At 32.7% G+C, this 19,943-nt stretch overlaps 5 protein-coding genes across 10 annotated transcripts; 2 read left to right on the top strand and 3 right to left on the bottom strand.

Annotated features, from left to right (window-relative positions):
- Positions 1-8,490: 8,490 nt before the first annotated feature.
- RFeSP (Rieske iron-sulfur protein) lies at positions 8,491-10,047 on the bottom strand. Of its 6 annotated transcripts, none has more exons than XM_065502605.1 (4): positions 9,983-10,031; positions 9,743-9,929; positions 8,995-9,383; positions 8,491-8,926 (listed from the first exon to the last, which is right to left on the bottom strand). In XM_065502605.1, exons 2-4 carry the CDS (start codon positions 9,909-9,911, stop codon positions 8,708-8,710), a joined length of 777 nt encoding a protein of 258 aa, XP_065358677.1. In that variant the 5' UTR covers positions 9,912-9,929; positions 9,983-10,031; the 3' UTR covers positions 8,491-8,707. The 6 variants fall into 6 exon arrangements, with proteins under 6 accessions (XP_065358677.1, XP_065358678.1, XP_065358681.1 ...); XM_065502606.1 differs by having other exon boundaries at positions 9,999-10,020; XM_065502609.1 differs by having other exon boundaries at positions 9,821-9,929; positions 9,999-10,016.
- A 971-nt stretch (positions 10,048-11,018) lies between these two features.
- On the top strand, positions 11,019-13,369 carry LOC135952595 (meiotic nuclear division protein 1 homolog). The gene is made up of 4 exons (XM_065502610.1): positions 11,019-11,092; positions 12,433-12,669; positions 12,727-12,982; positions 13,042-13,369. The coding sequence occupies exons 2-4, from the start codon at positions 12,443-12,445 to the stop codon at positions 13,180-13,182; spliced, it is 624 nt and encodes a 207-aa protein (XP_065358682.1). The 5' UTR covers positions 11,019-11,092; positions 12,433-12,442; the 3' UTR covers positions 13,183-13,369.
- LOC135952596 (zinc finger HIT domain-containing protein 1) lies at positions 11,625-12,146 on the bottom strand. Its single transcript, XM_065502611.1, has one exon. The coding sequence runs from the start codon at positions 12,144-12,146 to the stop codon at positions 11,679-11,681; it is 468 nt and encodes a 155-aa protein (XP_065358683.1). The 3' UTR covers positions 11,625-11,678.
- Positions 12,209-13,346, bottom strand: Tfb5 (transcription factor B5). Its single transcript, XM_065502612.1, has 2 exons — positions 13,205-13,346; positions 12,209-12,395 (listed from the first exon to the last, which is right to left on the bottom strand). Exons 1-2 carry the CDS (start codon positions 13,237-13,239, stop codon positions 12,209-12,211), a joined length of 222 nt encoding a protein of 73 aa, XP_065358684.1. The 5' UTR covers positions 13,240-13,346.
- Positions 13,370-15,112: 1,743 nt separating the features above from the next.
- On the top strand, positions 15,113-17,428 carry hook. Its single transcript, XM_065499520.1, has one exon. It carries the CDS (start codon positions 15,184-15,186, stop codon positions 17,182-17,184), a length of 2,001 nt encoding a protein of 666 aa, XP_065355592.1. The 5' UTR covers positions 15,113-15,183; the 3' UTR covers positions 17,185-17,428.
- The last annotated feature ends 2,515 nt before the right edge of the window (positions 17,429-19,943 follow it).

Genomic DNA, 19,943 nt, shown 5'->3' with positions numbered 1-19,943 from the left:
CGCAGTAATGGTAATTTAGCGATTTTCAAGTCATATCTAGCGATTTTAAAACCAATTTAGCGGATACATTATTTAGGCTGCTGGCTCTGCCTACACGTGAAATGAGTGTTCAAAAGGAATTTTTATTATATGACTAAATTTTATTAGTGCTCTAGAGAGATATTACATGTATCTCTTAACTGGTATTAATAAAATTAAAAAAAAGTGATTGGGTATAGCATATACATCTGGCCATTTGCTGAAATAATCCATAAACACTACAACGTAACGGTTTCCGGCATCACTGACAGGGAAAGGGCCTGCTATATATATCCATTGCAATCCGCTCGAGCTCCTGGGCACACGCCACTGCAACCAAGCATAAACTGCGAAATAGGAACAATGTCCTCAAGGCACTAGCCGGCAGCACTTGTGGTATGGCACGTGACCAGTGTCCCGCATAGACCAAGCCATTCTCAACTTATGCCCAGCATGTGGTCAGGGTCCCCATGATACCCTCCACATTTTCAACTGTCCAGCCAGCCCTACTTCACTACGTCCAGTAGATTTATGGACCCACCCAGCAGAAGTAGCACAATTCCTTGGACTAGATCTTGCAGAACCCCCAGATTAAATATTGTAAATTTGTTGAAACTGCTACAACAACAACCGTTCTTGTGGAGTGATTCTCAAGAACAGGCATTCCTGCAGTTAAAGGAATTGTTGTGCACAGCACCAATTTTGGCATATCCCATCCCAGGGGTGAAGTTTGTGCTAGACAGCGATGCGAGTGGATACGGAATAGGCGATGTGCTTTCGCAGGTGATCAACGGGACGGAAAAGGTCATAGGCTACTACAGCCGAATATTTTCTATGCCTGATAGAAATTACTGCGTAACGCGACGTGAGCTCCTGGCAGTACTAGAGTGTGTGAAGCATTTCCACAAGCTTCCATCGGTTCCATCTGAGAACCGATCATTCTGCCCTAAGGTGGTTGCTGCAATTTAAACAACCTGAAGGGCAACTAGCTCGTTGAGCGGCTTCAGAACTATGACTTTAGCATCAAGCAACTGATGGAAAAGGAATGTGTCATCGACGTTCGACTAATGCATATAGAGTCCAGTGAATATTGGTCTGTAGCGCAGAGAAATGACAACATACTGGCGAAAATAATATCGGCAAAAGAAGAAGGTAGAACGCCAGTCCGCAATGAAATATCGGCCGAAAGTCCATTAATGAAATCATAATGGGTCCTATGGAATAGTATACAGTTGTTAAATGGCTGCTTATACCGCATTTGGGAAAGTGCTGACTGTAAAACGGTGACAAATCTAATTGTTGTACCATCCTCTAAAATAAATGAAGTAATGAAAAAGTTCCATGACGGTCATCTTGGTGTGATAAAAATCTTAGAAAAGTTAAAACCACGTTTTTATTGGGTGGGTTGTCAGCAAGCAGTAGCCGATTGGGTAGCCAATTATCCACAATGTATAGCAGCGGATGGCCCAGTAAGAAGAAGTCGTGAACAACTTCAGCAGTATAACTCAGGTGCGCCATTCCTTCGTCCAGGTGGTGAACAGTGTTGCCGATGACTTCGTTGGTGATAGCTGCAGGTTACGTGCAGTGAAGAAATTGTGGATTTCGTTGAGATAACCATTTACCAAATCGCAAAGCTCATCAACGTTGTGACCTATCGCCAAGATGGTGTAGTCGTCCGCATAGGTGATAACCTCCATACCCTGTGTGGGCAGTGGGAGTTTAGAGAGGTAGAAGTTAAACGGGAGTAGCGACAGGTACTCGACTCCCCGCTCGCCTAGGTGTTTTAGCATCAGCATGGATATCCCATCAGGTCCAAGTGCCTTTGAAGGCTTAGCTGCGTTGATGGCATCTGCAACTTCAGTTGGCGTGTAATGTTTTGGTGTGTCCGAGACTGGAAGATCGTATAGTTTGCGGACAATACTTTTCGCGTTGTCTTTCTCGGGGTGCTCAATGAAGGGTCGGATATGTTGTTGTCTGCAAACTTAATCGCGACCCTATCATCCTTCTTTCTTTGTCGGGTTGGAGAGAGACCGAACTGTAGACCACAACTTGCCAACTGCAGAACTTAGGTTGCAGTTCTTTAAATGATCCAACCATTTGTTTCGCTTGTTGGTACTTCGGATGTCATCACGCTCAGCTGCTTCTGCTGGGAAGTGCGGTCGCACTACGGATATTCTACCAGCAGGAATGAAGAGAGCGGCTGCTGCGGTGACGGTTTTGCGAAACTTCTTCTCTGCTTTGTGTATGTTGGAGGGAATCGGTAGACCATTGAAGATGCGATCGGTAAATTCTCTGAAGCCGTGCCAGTCTGCTTTCCTTTGGTTGATGTAAGTTCATCGTTCAGAGACGATGAAATCGTTGGGTTTATCCAGACAAACAATTATGGGTAAATGGTCTGATCCTAGAGAAGTAACTGCACGTCAGGTTGTGCAGTTAATCAGACCAGGACTCGCTATGGTAATATCTGGTGAACTAGCGCAATTACCCATAAATTTTATTTTACAGTATTGATACGAACGAAATTGTACTTGAATTCAAATATAACGATTTTAACGGCTGATTTAAAAGTAGCATAATGCTTTCAAGTAACAGTGCTGTAAAACTGTAACATATCTGTGGGCATTGTTAAATAAAAGCTTTCAGTTGATTTGATTGTAAGTTGGCAACGCTGTATTCGAGTTCGAATAATCAGTTAAGGGCACCATACACTATCAAAATGCTTGATGTCACTTTCGTGTACGTGTAATTTGATGCTTTTCAATTGATGACTCGTCAATCTGCATTTTATTTTCGATTTTGTGGTGTTAACACCAATAGCGGGAATTATATTTAATTTTTATTTGCACTAAAATGTATTTAAAAATGTCAATATCGTATGCAACTTTAATTGCAATAACGAGAACATGTTGAGAATAAAGAAAAAAACCAAAATAATAAGCGAAATATGTAATATAAAAAATTATTCTCTTCATCCGACACGCTCATCAACCTCACGCCTTGAATTATTTTTGTAAATGACTTCGTGATTGATGAGAAAACACCATACACTATCAAAAAGTGACATCAAGCATGCTAAAAATCAAAATGTTTTTGATTTTCCATCAAGCGTTGTCGGTGTCACACATACAAACACATTTTCACTAATACTACCATAGTGCTTGATGAGTATTTTGATAGTGTATGGTGCGCTTTAAAGAACATTGTAGGAAGTACACCACAGATGGCGTATGATCTAGAATATTCGAACTTTGACAGTTAAAGAGCTCTCTAGATGGTAATGCAGTGTTATAAATAGTGGCAGAGGTTGCAGTCGTTAGTGAGTTTATCAGAGACGCTTTTCGAATAAACATCATCTGAGTGCCTTAAAGTGTGTTGTGTTTTTCAAGTAAATTCGTGTACATTATAAATTGTGTCTGTAATTCTGAGAATTTATAAACCTGTATAAAAATCATTGAGTGGCTATTTAATTCTGTGATTGTTGTACATTTTTAATAAATAAAGAGTTGTTACAATTTTTAAACTACTAAACGGCTTTTATTTGCAATCAAAAGTATCCGATTTATTTAAAGGAAATAAACCAGCGTATTGAAAAGGTTAAAACGTAACAGTATATTTATGTATGTCTGGAGCTATAGGCTACTTTTTGTTTTGAAATTTTAAGTGGGCGTGGTACCTCCCATACAAAGTTAATTTTAAAAATCAAATATTTAGAAAACTATAATAGATATAGTCCTCAAATTTTGCATGAGCAATTCAACTGTTTGTTTAAATATTTGTGGCAAAAATGGGAGTAGTAGCCACAGAGGGCGTGGCACCTCCCATATGATGATTATTTAAAAAATCTAATATATGGGATACAATAAGAGATAGAATATATATATATATAAAAGTCAATGTGTGTTTGTTTCTTTGTATGATTGTTTGCGTATTTGTAATGGCACTCGACTTACAGTAAGGCAATTAATGAACAATCTATTTGGAGCGACCTTTATAACTGGGAATTATAACTTCGGAAATGCCATTTGATTTTATTCGATTGCAGTTTCCTATTTGCTTAGTATTTGCAATGATAATTGATAAAGCTCAACGTCAGTCTTCGCAAGTTTGCGGACTAAATCTAGAAAATCCATGTTTCTCACATGAACAGAAACTAATTTTAGATAGACTAAATATATTATAAATCTTTACGGTACGGGTAGCGAAGCACACCGGGTTTTAGCTAGTATTGTCATAAAAGCAAACTTAAGTTTATCTAAAAAGTGATATTGTGGCAGAAGTCTCCAAAACCCTACAAACATTAAATTTTAACTTATTTTCTACCAAATTATAAAAAATCCCTGAAGAATACTTTTTTGACCTTTTCAAAACACATGTTTTTAAAAACCAACTTTTTCACGTAGGCTTTTAGATATATGGCCTTCATCTGTCCACAACTTCTTATACATCAAATTATTAATTTTTTACCCCTCTTTAAATTTAAATATATTGTGGCCGCGGGTTTTGCATATTTTCGTATATGGATGTGATTTACGTAGTCATCCGAAGAAAAATAATGAAAAATCGAATTTTGTTTTGTACTATTTCTTTTTAAGAATATACGATTTTTTGAGTACTTCATTAACTTATCGTACAAATTAGACCTAACAAAATGGAAGACCAGTAAGAACGAAAAGATAAGTGTTTTGAAGAGAAATCAATTTATTCAACAACGATTTCGGGACGAAATTTAAAAAGACGCTCAAAATTTGTACTTCTTCTCCGTTCGACGTACTTGTTACAACCAGTGTTACCATATGTCAAGTTTTCCCTTTTTTTGAAAGGTTTTTGAGATGCAAAAAGTTTTTTTTTTTAAAGAAAAGTTGTTTTTGGAAAATTGTAAATTTATGATATCAATAAGTTGAACAATTTATTTTAAAATGATGTTCTCAAATTCATTTACTAAATATGGTAATTGATCTATATAGGAGCTAAAGTGTCTCCACCACTAAATTCACATAAATTGTCTCAGTCCAATTATATGTACGAATAGGGTTTTTAATTTTAGTATGTATGTAGTTAAAAAAAGTTTTTTTTTTAGAAATAAAAAGTTTTCTTCAAAAAATTTATGGCAACGCTGGTTACAACTAAAAATTGCGAATCAATAAATAAAACCAAGGCGAATTTATGTACATATAGATTCGCCTTGTTTTAAATATTTTAAAAAAAATCGTTATTAAATTACTCGTTTCGAGTAAATTAACGATTTTTTCAGCGACAGAAAACCTCTTCAAACAGTCAAACAACGAACCACGTGAAATCCATACCTGTCCGACGAGTAAAAAAAACCTGCTTAACCATGACTGACAAACAAGCCATGTAAATCAGATGGGGTGTTTGACGAGTCTGATTGACAAACACGATTTTTTTTCGCTGCCGATCCAGTCTTTTCCAGTCGTGGAAATTGTAGAAAACAAATACAAAATGCAACTCTGTACGAACAGGGGAGCAAAACATAATGCCAAAACTACAACCAGACACATTAAGCGATTTTTAAATCAATTTAGCGGGTTAAATGAGCCTTCACTTTTTATGTTCATAATTTTTGAATATAATTTAAATTTGATTATATTCAAATTATATTCGAGTAAAGTGCGCAGTTCAAACGCAATTATGTATATATTTATATATGGACAAATAATCACGTATTTTACCAGTGGTATAAATAAATCGCATGATACCAGTATATCTTAACTGGTATAAATAAACTGCCAATAAGATTATTCATATATTTAAAATTATGGTTTAGTATTTAATTTAGCATTGAACAAAATTCAGATCTGACCATAATTTTTTAACAGGATCGAATTCTGAGGATTGATTGTTTTAAATCATAACATTAATTAGACAATTTTTTTCAGATCTGACAGAATGTTTGGCAGCTGGTTCTACTTTAATTAACAATATAGGTATGTACAGTAGGGAATAACTGATTTTGGCAAAATTTTTGTCATACCACCACGTGATGGCCAATGTTGTATAAGTTATGAAAATCAATTTTTTAAGTCATTTGGAATCAAAAACATCACGCACCAACAGCAATTTCTAAAATAAACCAAATTTTTTTTCACTGAAAAATTATATAAATAATTTCATATTTGTTCATAAGTGTGAGGCATACTTCCCTTATTTAAAAATTATCTTTTGAAGTATGTCCGCAGATATTATTAAAATAAAATAGGTATATTATTGTATTTCAAAATAATTTAAAATATTTCATGAAAAACTTTATTGCGTTTGGTGCGTGAACTTTTTTAACAACCGCGAAAAAATAATACCGTGTTTTTTTATATTTGTTAATGCTCTATTCTAGTATGCTATGCCAATCTCCATATTTGCAAAAAATGTCAATAGTTATCTCCCTAATGTACATGCCTATAACAACATTTCATTCAGAATGGTTTTGATTCCGTAGTTATTATTCCGATCGAATTGGTTTAATCTTCTTCAGATTCCGTTCGATTTGGTTAATTCTTAGTTATACCCTTCACTATGAGTTCTACTTTTTTCATTTGCGAACCCTTATACTGGATCGTTTTACATATATAGCGGAGTCGATATATAGATGTCCGTCTGTCCATCTGTATATTGAAATCAACTTTCCAAGGACCCCAAATAACTAACATACATGATTGATACGTCAATATATACGCCATAGTCTCGCTTAGGTTTTTATTTAAAATCGCGAAAGTCGACTCATTTTTAAAATTCAGCCGGACATTTTGTTTTAAGGTTTTATTTGGTTGGATTTTTTTTGCCCATTTTCAACACTTCTATCAAAAGAAAATATTCCAAAATTCTCGAAAAATTTGTCTAGAATTTTTAAACATTTTAACAAAGCGAATAATTCTCGATACTTTTTGGAAAATGAAATCCAAAACAAACCTAAACTTTCCTAATTTCGGAAAACAATTATTTTTTGGTGGAAAGAAATTTGTTAAAAAATAATTTGCCCGATTTTAATCCATTGCCGGTCCGAATTTCTGTGGCGTTTGAAAAGGTCTTTAAAATCATTAGATACTCATAATGACTTAGTAATCCAGATATAGAACAAAATTAGGTCAAAAATCGAACTACATAGTTGTGGTTTTTTGCAAATGAAAAGCGTCGAATTTACAAACGGTATGAAAATCTTATACATATACAGCCCAATTATGAATAAAAAATTCCGAGGGAGTTTGTTCCCCGGGAGTTTTTTCCCATTGAATTTGAATAGGAAAAATGAGAAAAGGGAAAAAACTCCCGGGGAATTTTTATTCATAATTGGGCTGATAGTATATGGCGAAAGATATAAAAAAGCATTTGAATTAAGCTATGAATGAATGGCAGATATTTTTTATTTCCAAATTAAGAATTTAATGAATTAAGCTCAAATTGAATTAATTGCAGATATTTGAAAATAACTTTTAAGTCCTCGGTTTTAAGTTAAGATATTCAAACTTCGTTCTCCTTTAAAATTATAAATTCTACGGTTTATGACCTATTCCGAATATTCGGTTTAACTCTAATATTTAGGTGTATACCTTTCAAGTATTTTTGTAAAACTCATAAATATCCATACATATACAATTATGTATACAATTTAGAACTATCTTTATTATGATGAAGACAAGACAACAAACATGTTTATAAAGGTAGGATCACACGATTGCCGCAATGAACCAATTTAATACAATTTTTATTGTGCTGAATTGGGGCCCAATAAAGAAATTGTCCCAATCAAATTCTCTGCAGTCACATGATTGCTTCATTTTATATAAATTTGATTGTCGTAAATTGGCGCAAAGCGATTTAGTGGCAATAATTGTCGCATTTCAGTCACACGATTGTTCTAGTTTACGGCAACTCAGAGAAACAGCTGTTATGCTAGATGTTAAATTTTGTTTTGTTTACATAAATGTAAAACCAATCTGTTTTTGAAAAAAATATTTGTTAAATAAAAAAAGAAAATTGCGTCGGCCTTAATTATCATATAAAAAAATTAATAAAGAAATGTTAAAAGATGTATGTGGGTCAGAGAGTGGCTCACAAAAACAATATTTCATTTACAAAAATTAATATTGGCGCTAATTGTCTTCTTTGATTGCCGCACTAGAACACAATAAATATTGCTGTATTTTTAACTTTTTTATTGGTGCATGTTGCCTATCAAGCATTCACATGATTGCCGTACCAGGGTTGCATTTGATTGGGCCAAATAAGCACAATATTGTTGTGGTTTGACATATGAGCCAATAAGTTGTGAAATCACACGATTGACGTATAAAATAGACCAATAATTGGTGCATTGCGGCAATCGTGTGATCCTACCTTAAGCAATAAACTGGATTAATTTATGTTTTAAAACCAGCAACTAACAACATCATCTAAATCATCAACATTTAAGAAACATTTTTTTAGATTTTTGTTATATTTCGATCACAATTTGTCGTGTAATTCTTTTTACGGTTTTTTTATTTGGTTTTTGTTTTTCATTTAACTATAATAACATTATGAAGTTATTTGTATCAGTTTTTTAACCAATTAAAGATTTTACTAGATGTTTTTTGTTTAAGCTTAAAGAGGCTGAAGTTGACAATACGTTATAATAATTAAACACTATTGGTTGGTTAGATAGAAATAATAGCCTTGGTTTAAGGATCGTTTTGTGGTTTTAACCAACAACCAATGTACCCTCATCGGGGAAGCTGTGGGATGGTACTTCCAAGTTCAATGGTGCGGGACCTTTACGGATACGACCAGAAGCATCGTAATGAGAACCGTGGCAAGGACAATAGTATCCACCAAAATCACCAGCATTGGCAATGGGTACGCAACCCAAATGTGTGCAGACACCAATGACGACTAACCATTCGGGTTTAATGACACGTTGCTAATAAAATAAATTAGATACATAATTAACAAATAATAGTAGTTTCAAGCTATGAATATCAAACTTACATCATCAGCTTCAGGATCACGCAAAGTAGCTGTGGGTACATTACGTTCAGTGCTAATTTCACCAGATGTACGATGACGAATGAACAATGGCTTACCACGCCATTTGAAGGTGACTGACTTGCCTTCTGGAATATCAGCCAATTTGATTTCAATCTTAGCCATGGCCAAGACATCAGCGGTTGCGCTCATGGAGCTGACAAAAGCAGTAACTAAACCCTTAGCGGCATAAGCACCACCAACAGCACCAGCACCTACCAACATGTAAGAGAAGGCTTTACGTTCCTCGGAAGTGGTGTTTTTACGGGCAGGAGTTTGAACTGAATCCCGACGGTAGGGTGAGAAATCAGGGGCCTGCAAGTCGGTGTGGGCCAAACGAACTTGTTGGAGAGCTAGAAAAAATGCAATATTAATCATATTCATTCAATATTTATCATGTTCATTCAAATTCATTGATATTTAATTTTCTCTTCCATTTAAATGAAATATATTTATTTTCTACATTATCGCATCACCACCAATAGAAACAAAAAACAGCTGGATTTCTTTCATAACATTATAACTGTTATCATAACATATCCACTAACAGCCTTCTTTCTATTGGGGTACGCTCATAACCTCAAAAAACATTACATAATTTAGACGAAAAAATTCAAACTTTAAATACATTTTTTCACTGAAAAATTCGTTTAAAACTATTCGAATTTTTCCATTAGCACTCAATTATATTAAATATGTTCTTAATAATCACTTTGTAATCCTGTTACAGCTTTGGTATTGCCACAAGGAGCATTTTTATCCGTGTTGGTGGGCACCACAACTTTCTTACCCTGAGCCGCACCGAGGACGGCAGGCTTCAAACCATTGGGTACAGCTTGTGTGCTGGCTCGTAAGTAAGCACGCGACACGGCGTTAATCATGTTTGTTTATTATATTTTCTAAAAAAGAATATACAAATTATTTAATTTAAACAACGAAAATTTTTACGGACGTTCTACTGGTCCAACCGTGTAAAAAAATTTTCGATGTCACTTCAGGAACACACACACAAAATGACACACACATAAACATATATATGATTTAAGAGAGAGAAATGTCAAACAACTGTCAGTTTAACATTAGGAATTATGAAAGGTTGGCAATACATGATTTATACACAAAAAGGAAAGATTTATTTTTACAAACTAGTTTAGTTTTTATAAATCTAACTTGAAATAAAGTTTATCTCAAAAGCACGTTTAAAATAATAAAACCAGTGGTTGATAATAAAATGGGATCTTAAACATCAAATGTTGAAATATAACCAAGATTTTTTATTTAATTAGATTTTTATTGCATGAACTTATAATTATGAAACATAGCTCTTTGAATATTTGTTGATAAACTTACAACAGCAATAACAGCAGTTTTCAAAATAACAAAAATCTCAAATAATTTCTAGAATTTTATGAACATTAATAAAGATATATTAAAAAATAAACTGACGTTAATTATTTGAAACGAACCTTATAAATACATTCTAATTATGTATTTTAAATATTAATGCTGTATTCACAATGTAGAGTACTTGGACTGATAATGTAGTAAAAGAGCAAGATATCAAAAAATTAAAAACAAAATACATTAGAAATAGAAATTTTTGTCAATAAATAGCTCTTCTGCCAAGTACTCTACATTGTGAATACCGCTAATATATAAAACGTAATAGACTCATAGAAACTTATTTATATGTATATAAATTTTGTGCCCACTGTGTTTTATGTCTTAAAGGTTGGCAACGCCTTTAATGTTATTGTGTACATAAACCTGTGCCGAGCAACTGATTGCCTGCTGAACCTAGCCGTCACCAAATATTTCATAGCATATGTCATGGATATATTCTCTATTTCTGATATAAATATTTTAGTAATTTCATAAAATTTTCCTATTTGAAATTTATATTTTTTCAATTAGAGTAATTTTGATACTTTATGTCTCAAAGCTAATTTTAAGCCGCCAATAACATGCTTAGAGACATCAGTCAACGCCGTTAAATTTGGTCGACGTAGGTTTCTCATACCGTGTTTATAAATTGCGAAGTAATTTATTTACAAATTTGATAGTAAGTTTAAATATTTTCTTAAATTAGTGTACCGCTAATAGCATAAGTTTCTTATACGATTGAATAATTAAACATTATTTCCGGAAATTGTAATATTCTAGAAATATTGTTTTTCAGCCCAATTGTCCAAATGTAGTTTTGTGTGGCGCCAATTCTAAAACCATAAAAACCAATTGTACTTTTATATAGTATTTTCTACGAATTTTTCATCAAATCGATGTTATTTTTAGTCATACATTCAGTAGTACCTATTTAACATGTGCCATAAAGTTTATCTTTATTCATTACACCATTTCCAAACAAAAGTTTTCTAATTAATCCATCTCAATAATATATCACTTCAGGTCCTAACGTCTGCGAAATTTGAATTATCATGGCGAATTTTGTTAAAAAAATCGACCTCAATGGCAAAGTTTTATTTGTATTGACAAAATGTTTAGATTTAGGATATCAATCGTTTTCAGGGAGAATTGTCCATAAATATGCCATTGAACAAATGTTAATAAAATAGTAAAAGCATTTCCAATAAATATTACTTTTTAATTAGAAAGTTTATTAAATCAATACATAAAGTACATATAATTTTTTAGGCCGTCCATTTTAAACATCTCGTATCTTGATGTGTGCCCAAACAGCGAATGCAACAGTAACGTGTACCACAGGCTGTGCATGAATATTTTGAGAAATTTCCGCAAACAGCACAAAAATGCCTCGAAGGTTTTGAGGGAGGTGGAGCTAAAGCACTCGTGTAGTTGGGAGGATCTGGGTGTTGTTGTTTTTCTTCATCCAAAAGTTGAGCAAAATTTTTACGATATTTAGCACGGTAATATTCAGGACCTTTACGTTTTGATTTACGATTCTCTTTGGAATTTTTTAAATTATCTTGAAATTTGGGAACTTTTTTCGACATTACCAAGTCGGCATGGGGATCATCGTGAAAATTATCCTGTTCTAAAGCTTCTAGGGCTTTGCGGGCACGTCTTTGGCGGGCGGCTTCATCAAGGACACGTTTCTTTTCGGCATCTTTAATACGATGTGATTCTCGGCCGGCCATTTTTAAATCTTACGCCTATTTCTAAAAATAATTATTGGTTGATAATAAATGTTGCAAATTTCTTAAGCTTCTCTTTCGTGTAGAGGAAAACTAATACGATCCATTAACTCATCGACACGGGCTTGTAAAGTCTCGACGATTTCTGTTGATATAAATAGATGACTTTCATCCAAATCTTGTATGATAAATTTACGTCCCAAAGCTGATGTTTCATCCAAGTGTAATAAAAATTGTTTCATAGCCGGATCGCTGGAATTAAAAAAAAATAATATTTTTATAATTTTAGTTTTTTCAAGATGTCCAAAAGAAAACCGCTATCAGCAGATGAGAAGAAAGTCAAACTATTGGAATTATTTCACGAAACTAATGACGTATATCAACTTAAGGATTTAGAAAGACTGGCTCCTCAAGAAAAAGGTATTGTGATGCAATCGGTCAAAACAACTTTACAGGAATTAGTGGACAATGGTCAAGTACAAAGTGAAAAAATATCAGGCAGTTTGTACTACTGGTCATTTCCCAGGTAAGTTAGCTTTAAATTGAATAATATTGCTTGGAATACCAATTTGTACGTTTGTAGTGAAAATCTACAGAAATTGCAAACACAGCTAAATGAAGTAGAATCAAAAACATCGAAAATACAACAGCGCATAGAAGCGGCTCAGTCCCAATTGACGACAGCTGAGGATGCTTTGGAGGATATCGCAGCTGTTGAAGTTATCACCAGAGAAATTGCGGTATTAAATGAAGAAAAACAAACTTTGGAAAAACAAGTTAAACAATTTCAACACGAGGTAGACTATGATGAATTAAAGACAAAAGAAACTGACTCCAAAGTAAAGAAGCATGAACAAGTTTTCGAAAATATGTATTAATTTTAAAAATCATTTTAAAGAAATTACTGGAAGCCGCCAATCGTTGGACTGACAACATCTTCATGACAAAAACATGGTGCAAACGTAAATTCGACAAACAAGATAGAGAATTGAACAAGGCGTTTGGTATACCTGAAGAATTGGATTATGTTGATGTCTGAGGGGAACAATTTACTTACTTACCATTCAACAAGCACTCCTTTCATAACATTCACCATGTTTTAGTTGTTATATATACATTTAAGGTAAATTTCAAACGGTTTTAATTTTCTAATTAAACTTTTGTGGATTTTCTTTCGTTTTTTATCGCACAATAAACAACACAAAATGCGACAAATGTCAAACACAGATGTTGCCAAAGTAAATTAATAAAGTAGCGACATTACTACAACAAATACAACATTTACAAAAACCAAAAGCAATTTTGTTTTTGGTTTAAGGTCTGAGCTGTCAAATTTGCCTGTTGTTGTTTTTGCTTTTGGTCTTGTTGTATTTTTCGCCACAACAACCACAAGTGAAAAAATAGTCAACTGTTCTACTGAGTCTACTTCAAGGTGCATTTAATAAGGTGCCATCTGCAGCACAGCTGATTATAGAAATAGCACGCACAAATGTCAAACTACATATATAAAAAATATTCGCCTGTATTTATTTCAATTCGCCACTGCTGTCACCTTGTTAAATACGCCTTGGTCTACTTCAAGGCGTATTAACAAGGTGAGTGCATAAAATCAGCTGATTCTAAATTCGCCGTAATTTAATGTAGACTATATGTCAAACTTTGTTTATGTTTACATTTTTTATTTTAAAAAAAGCAAGCGAGTATTGTAATTTAAAAAAATAAACAAATATTTTCTGATATTTAACATTTAAAAAATTGCTGTGAAAATTAAAAATAAAAAAATAATTTGTGAAATTTTGTGAAAATAAATAAATTTAATATTTAAAAGTGCAATTTAACAATTTAAATAAAAAATGTGCAGCTGCTGGCTATGTAAAAAAAAGTGGAACGGGGAAATGGGACATTTTTTAATGAGAAGAGGCGGTCAAAATGGGGTGAAATTTGTAAAATGCAATTCACACCAAATGCACGGATTTGCATTGACCATTTTTCATCCAAGCAAATTATAACGTCGGGCCGCAATCGTTATCTTCTGCCCAATGCAGAACCAATTGTACCGAATCAAAACAAACGACTTCAAACTAAAATTTTAATTCGCTTTTATTTTGTTTATATTTTAATTCGCCTTGATTTTGACATATTGTCTACATTTGAACAAAAACAAAATGCCTGTTGTTTTTGCCTTGTTGTATTTGTTGCCGGGACGCACTCACCTTGTTAATTCGCCTTGGTCTACTTCATTAATTTACTTTGGATGTTGCACAGTTGTATTTTTAAGGCACGTTAACCCCACAATTTCAGTGAAGGCGAATTTATATATAATTTCGCCTTAGTCATTAGATTTTTTTAAAATTACTTACGAATAGGGATGAAAATATAAATTATATTCAAATAGTGCTTTTTCAACCGCAGACTACTAAAATTGTAGTCTTTCTTTGAATTTAGCTATTTTCTATAAAAAATACTATTATACTAAAGCTATAAAAATACCGTTTTATAAAATTAATACTGTTGTAGTTTCAAGACATTTAGTCGCATTTTTTCACAAAAGTATAGATCGATACGAATTTATACGAATGTTTATGAAATTGACAAAAATTACTCCCCAGGAGATTATCAGTAATTTAAAATTGGTTAGCTGCAGGGCAAATGAGGCTGGTCTTGACTGCTAAGTTAAATTCGCCTGTGCTCTTTACGCAACTAAATTGTTTAGTGTGAAAGGGGTCTAACAATAGACAGACTTCGTCCCCACGATATTGGATCACCCGAAAGTTATTTTTCCCAGGAATGATTTCTCGACATTAAAAACGAATAAAAATTAAGTTTTCCAACCCTGATGAGAAGAGAAATTAAACAGCTGTTCAAATGAGGACACCTTGTAACAATTCGCCCTGAATATTTGTCTTTGTTTTGTAAAGTTGGCAACTTTTTTTTAGATTATTTGTGTATTTTTTTTATTTAATTATTAAAACGAAAAATCTTTTACTTACGCCATTAATTTAATAATACCAATAAATAAAACGAAATAACTTCAATTAAAATGGGGGAAATGTGTCAAAGTTTAATTGAATGGTTTCAGACATTAAATCTGACAGCCTTACATTCTACTAAGGAGGAATTATCCGATGGTGTAGCTTTGGCACAGGCCCTCAACCAGTTTGCTCCTGAGTCATTCACAGATATTTGGCTGTCGAAAATAAAAACTGATGTTGGTTCCAATTGGCGCCTTAAGATGAGTAATCTCAAAAAGGTGGTAGAGGGCCTATACGACTACTATAGTGATGTTCTAAACTATTCACTATCTGAATTTCCTCGCCCAGATGCTATGCGTATTGCAGAAAAGTGTGATCCAGTCGAAATGGAACGATTGTTGCAATTGGTGTTGGGTTGTGCGGTAAACTGTTCATCGAAGCAAGAATATATACGAAAGATTATGTGTCTAGAGGAGTCGTTACAAGCAAATATTATGAGAGCTTTACAAGAACTAGAGTCGAGTTGGCAAGGAACATCGATAACAAGGAATTCCATAAGTATTGCGAATTTTGATTATAAAATGTTGCAAGAAGATCGCGATCAATTGGCCCAAAAATGTTATGAACAAGAAAAACAGATTGTTCTACTTTCTGAAGAGAAGTCTAATATGAAAGCTGAAATTAAAAAACTTCAAGAAGATATAAAACGGGTAGAGTTATCATCTACCATTGGAGACGATGGTGTATCTTTGGGACCTGTACAAGCCGGTTCGGTGAGATATAATGACATGAGACGTCAACTGGATAATCTAAAAGATGAACTACTGCAATCGGAGACGAGCCGTGAAGATTTAAGACTCAAATCGCAGCAACAAGAGAGTGAATTGCAGATATTACAACAACGTATTGATGAAATGAATAAAACAACTGCTGAATTAATACAATTAAAGGACGAAGTCGATATTTTAAGGGAATCTAATGAAAAACTAAAATTATGCGAAGCCCAAGTAAACACTTTTAAAAAGAAACTTGAAGACTATAACGATTTAAAAAAGCAATTGAAACTATTAGATGAACGAAGTGCCGAATATTTACAACAAAATGTCCAGTTTGAAGAGGATGTCAAAAAATGTGCAGCCCTTAAGGGACAGGTTGAACTTTACAAGAAAGAAATACAAGAATTACATATCAAATTAGACAAAGAAATGGAGAAAAATATAAAGCTTGAATTTGAGCACAAAAATATGGAAAGCGCTATAGCTGCTTTACATCGTTCAAAAGATAATTTGTTAAAAGAACGAGATAGTTTGAGAGAAGCTATAGATGAACTAAAATGCGGTCAATTATCTAAAAATTTTGAAGCCGTCTATGGTAATACAATGTCCAAAGAGTTACATCCATCAGCTTTAACTGAAAAAATAGAAAGATTAGAGCTAGAAAACAAAGCATTGCGAGAGGGACAAGGAGGTCAGACAGCATTAATGCAATTATTAGATGATGCCAACAAACGTAATGATAACATACGCGAGCAACTAAAGGTTGCAAATGAGAAAGTTATGACTCTTACTCATGCATCTTTGGGCGATGTATCCGGTAATGGTGATAATGAATTTGGAAAACAAATCAAGCAATTAATGGAGCTTAATGAACAAAAGACAATACAATTGGATGAATCTGTAAATCAGAATACTGTGCTACAAAATAAAGTTACACAGCTGGAAAATACACTTACCACTAAAGAACAAGAACTCTTATTATTTGAAACAAAATATAGGAAATGCATAGAAAGAGCCAAGGAGATTATTAAAAATATGGATCCAAGGGTCTCAAATGTTATTGATGTTAATGTATTAGAAAATCTGCAAGATACTGAAGAGTATACCAGAGCAAAACTATCTACTTTGGAAGAAAACCTAATGTTGACGGCATTCTACAGGTTAGGCGTTAATGCTCAGCGTGACTCTATTGACTCTAAGCTGGCTAAATTAATGGGACAAGGTCAAACCTTTCTCTCTCGTCAGCGCCAATCTGGACCTAGGAAAAACTTATCTACATTGAAAGGAAAATAAAACAGATTAATAATATTGTATGGATTAACAATTATTAACATATTTTTAAATACATTATTTATGTATAAAGTCCCCAAATAAGTTGTATATTTAATCCAAAACTTCATGAAGGGGCTTTCATATTATTATACAAGTTATTAGATTTTCTTCTAACATAAATTATTTACACATTTCGTTTCTATACTATCACATTTTAAATAAAATACAAAAAAAATTAAAAAAATAAAATAAATAAAATAATATACATATTTTCTTTGTGATTTTTGCAGTTATTTAAGGCATTTTCAGACAAATCTAATTATTTCTGGAATAATATAAACCCGTGGTTGGTACTCAAAGCCAACAGGGACAGTTGCGATCGAATATTTAAATGTCATCAATTCTATGTCAATGAAAATCACAAAAAATATCACATTAAAAACTAAAATTAGAACTCAACATGTTTTTAAAAATATGCATTCGAGGGTCCCACAGAACAGTAGGAATACATCTTAAATGATGCGTACTAATGTGTATGTAAATAGGTCTCTATTATAGGTTGTACATTTAAAAGTCAATCAGTCATGTGTTGGAAACTGATTTCGAATACGAAAAAGGTTGTGATGCATTTATTATTTTCTTTTTGTAAATTATACAAACTATCATTTCGATTATATTGAATTTATAGCTATAAAATAATACATACAGTATATCAATTTAGTAATCGGACAACTGGCCATTTTTTAATTAATTCGTTTTTAAATGTGAACAGATTTTTGTAAAAATAGAAAACCCATTTTAATTTCTTAATTCATCTATATATTGCATATTTCACTTGTATTAAAACCACAATAATATATGCAAAAAAATTTATAAGCAAAAAACTGAAGTCTGGCAAAATAAAACATCAAATTAATAATCGCACATGTGGGAACTACCATGCTTAAGTGTCGTTTTATGCCGGAATTCCCCGAACAAATTTAGTTGGAAATTAACTGGAATTGTAAAAATCTTTACAGGAAGTTTTTTACAAAAGAAAATTTTTAAATCCGTGGCAATATTTTCGAAAAAGGCGACATGTTAGATAAATTAGAGAGTTGATAATAAAACATCATCAAATCGTCATGTCTGTTCGTGAAATTGGAACTGCTGTTCAAAGAAGCCATTTTACGGTTCACGGTATTATTTTTATTTTTTTTTATTTATTTATTATTTTCATGATATAACAACTTCAATTATAATAATATGTACATTAGAGTTCGTTTGTGACCAGTTCACTTCATTTTTTTTCGTGTATCATCATTCTTCTGAAGGTTTTTGCATAATTAAAAATATTGGCGTCCTTTTTTTTTGGAAAATTTTCACTCCTTGTGGTGGTTCAACGCATCTAAAGAAGTGGATTTTGAGCACATTTTTCTGTAGAACAAAAACGGTTGAATATATTGCAAATCTGATTTCACCAATGGATTCTGCATCAAAAATTAATACAATTGATGTTATTTGAATCCTTATAAATAGTTCCACAAACCCAAAACAGGGGGCGCAAATCTCATAAAAAAAATAAAAAAAGAATTTTAGTTTTTTTTAAACATAAACGATGAAAATGCATTTTAAGCTTAGCAAAACGGCACTAATATTTCCTTTCTATCACTAACCATTAAAAAGTTATGAGGCTTCAAAGTTATTTATTTAACAAGAAAATAAAATTTGGTAAAAAAAGTTTAGAAATTTGTTTACTAGTTTGCCTTAGCAAAACATTTTTAAAGCCACATAACTTTTTAACGGGTTATCATAGAAATGATGGTACCGTTTTGATAAGCTTAAAATGTCTTTTCATCATGCATTTTTAAAAAATCAAAAATTCTTTTTTATTTTTTAAAGAGATTTGCGCCCCCTGTTGTGAGGTAGTGTAACTATTTTTAGGAATTCAAATCAATTGTATTAATTTTTAATGCAGAATCCATTGGTGAAATCATATTTGCAGTATATTCAACCGTTTTTGCTCTATAGAAAAATGTGCTCAAAATGCGCGTGTTTAGGTGCTTTGAACCACCACAAGGAGTGACAAATTTCCAAAAAAAGGACGCCATTATTTTTATTTACGCAAAAATCTTCAGAAAAATTATGATACCCGCAAATCAAATTGCTGAAATTAACTCTAATGTACATATTTACAAAGAGTTTAAGGATTTTTCCTTTTTCTGCTTTAATATAATACTAGGATCGCCTGGTGGTCAAAATTCGACCACTGATAACGAAATTATACAGTTACTTTGAGTATACGCAACAATATTTTTCACGTTTGTGTACAAATACACGTGTATTTAGATGTGCATAAACATGTTGTTGTTGTTTTTCAAGCAAATTTAAAACGCTTTTTAAAATTTTTATGGAAAGAATTTTTTTAAAACAAAATTATATTGTGCACATCTAGAGAAAATAATCTTTTAAACCATATAGGTTTCATCAATATTGGTGGACAATAACATACTTAAAAGTGTACCACAAAAAAACGTGTGGCCTATTTATATATAAGATTTCGTTTTATAGTATAGTTGTTAGTAATTTATTATGATGAATTAAGATGAAAATTTCCAAAAAACCTATATGAAATTTTTTATTTTTATGATAAAACTTAAATCTACTTACTATTCTAAAGGAGGGGCTAGCTCAGCAATATGATAAAGCGCTTCAAAACTAGCAATTTCGTAGAAAATAAGACCAAATCTGGGCATCCCAAAAAGTTTACTCCAGCTGATGAACGATGAATTGTTAATCAA

Source organism: Calliphora vicina, chromosome 2 (genome assembly GCF_958450345.1).
Source record: "Calliphora vicina chromosome 2, idCalVici1.1, whole genome shotgun sequence".
In the NCBI taxonomy this organism is placed as follows: domain Eukaryota; kingdom Metazoa; phylum Arthropoda; class Insecta; order Diptera; family Calliphoridae; genus Calliphora; species Calliphora vicina.
The sequence above is the reverse complement of the archived record's forward strand: the minus strand, read 5'-3'. Positions and strand labels throughout refer to the sequence as shown.

Coding starts and splice junctions, on each gene's coding strand:
- RFeSP (XM_065502604.1), bottom strand. CDS start 9,911: ATGATTAACGCCGTGTCGCGTGCTTACTTACGAGCCAGCACACAAGCT. Junction 9,384..9,742: donor AGCTGTAACAGGATTACAAA/GTGATTATTAAG, acceptor CATTTTTTCTAG/CTCTCCAACAAGTTCGTTTG. Junction 8,927..8,994: donor GTGATCCTGAAGCTGATGAT/GTAAGTTTGATA, acceptor TTATTTTATTAG/CAACGTGTCATTAAACCCGA.
- LOC135952596 (XM_065502611.1), bottom strand. CDS start 12,146: ATGGCCGGCCGAGAATCACATCGTATTAAAGATGCCGAAAAGAAACGT.
- LOC135952595 (XM_065502610.1), top strand. CDS start 12,443: ATGTCCAAAAGAAAACCGCTATCAGCAGATGAGAAGAAAGTCAAACTA. Junction 12,670..12,726: donor TACTACTGGTCATTTCCCAG/GTAAGTTAGCTT, acceptor GTACGTTTGTAG/TGAAAATCTACAGAAATTGC. Junction 12,983..13,041: donor CAAAAGAAACTGACTCCAAA/GTAAAGAAGCAT, acceptor ATCATTTTAAAG/AAATTACTGGAAGCCGCCAA.
- Tfb5 (XM_065502612.1), bottom strand. CDS start 13,239: ATGGTGAATGTTATGAAAGGAGTGCTTGTTGAATG. Junction 12,396..13,204: donor AAAGGAGTGCTTGTTGAATG/GTAAGTAAGTAA, acceptor TTTTAATTCCAG/CGATCCGGCTATGAAACAAT.
- hook (XM_065499520.1), top strand. CDS start 15,184: ATGGGGGAAATGTGTCAAAGTTTAATTGAATGGTTTCAGACATTAAAT.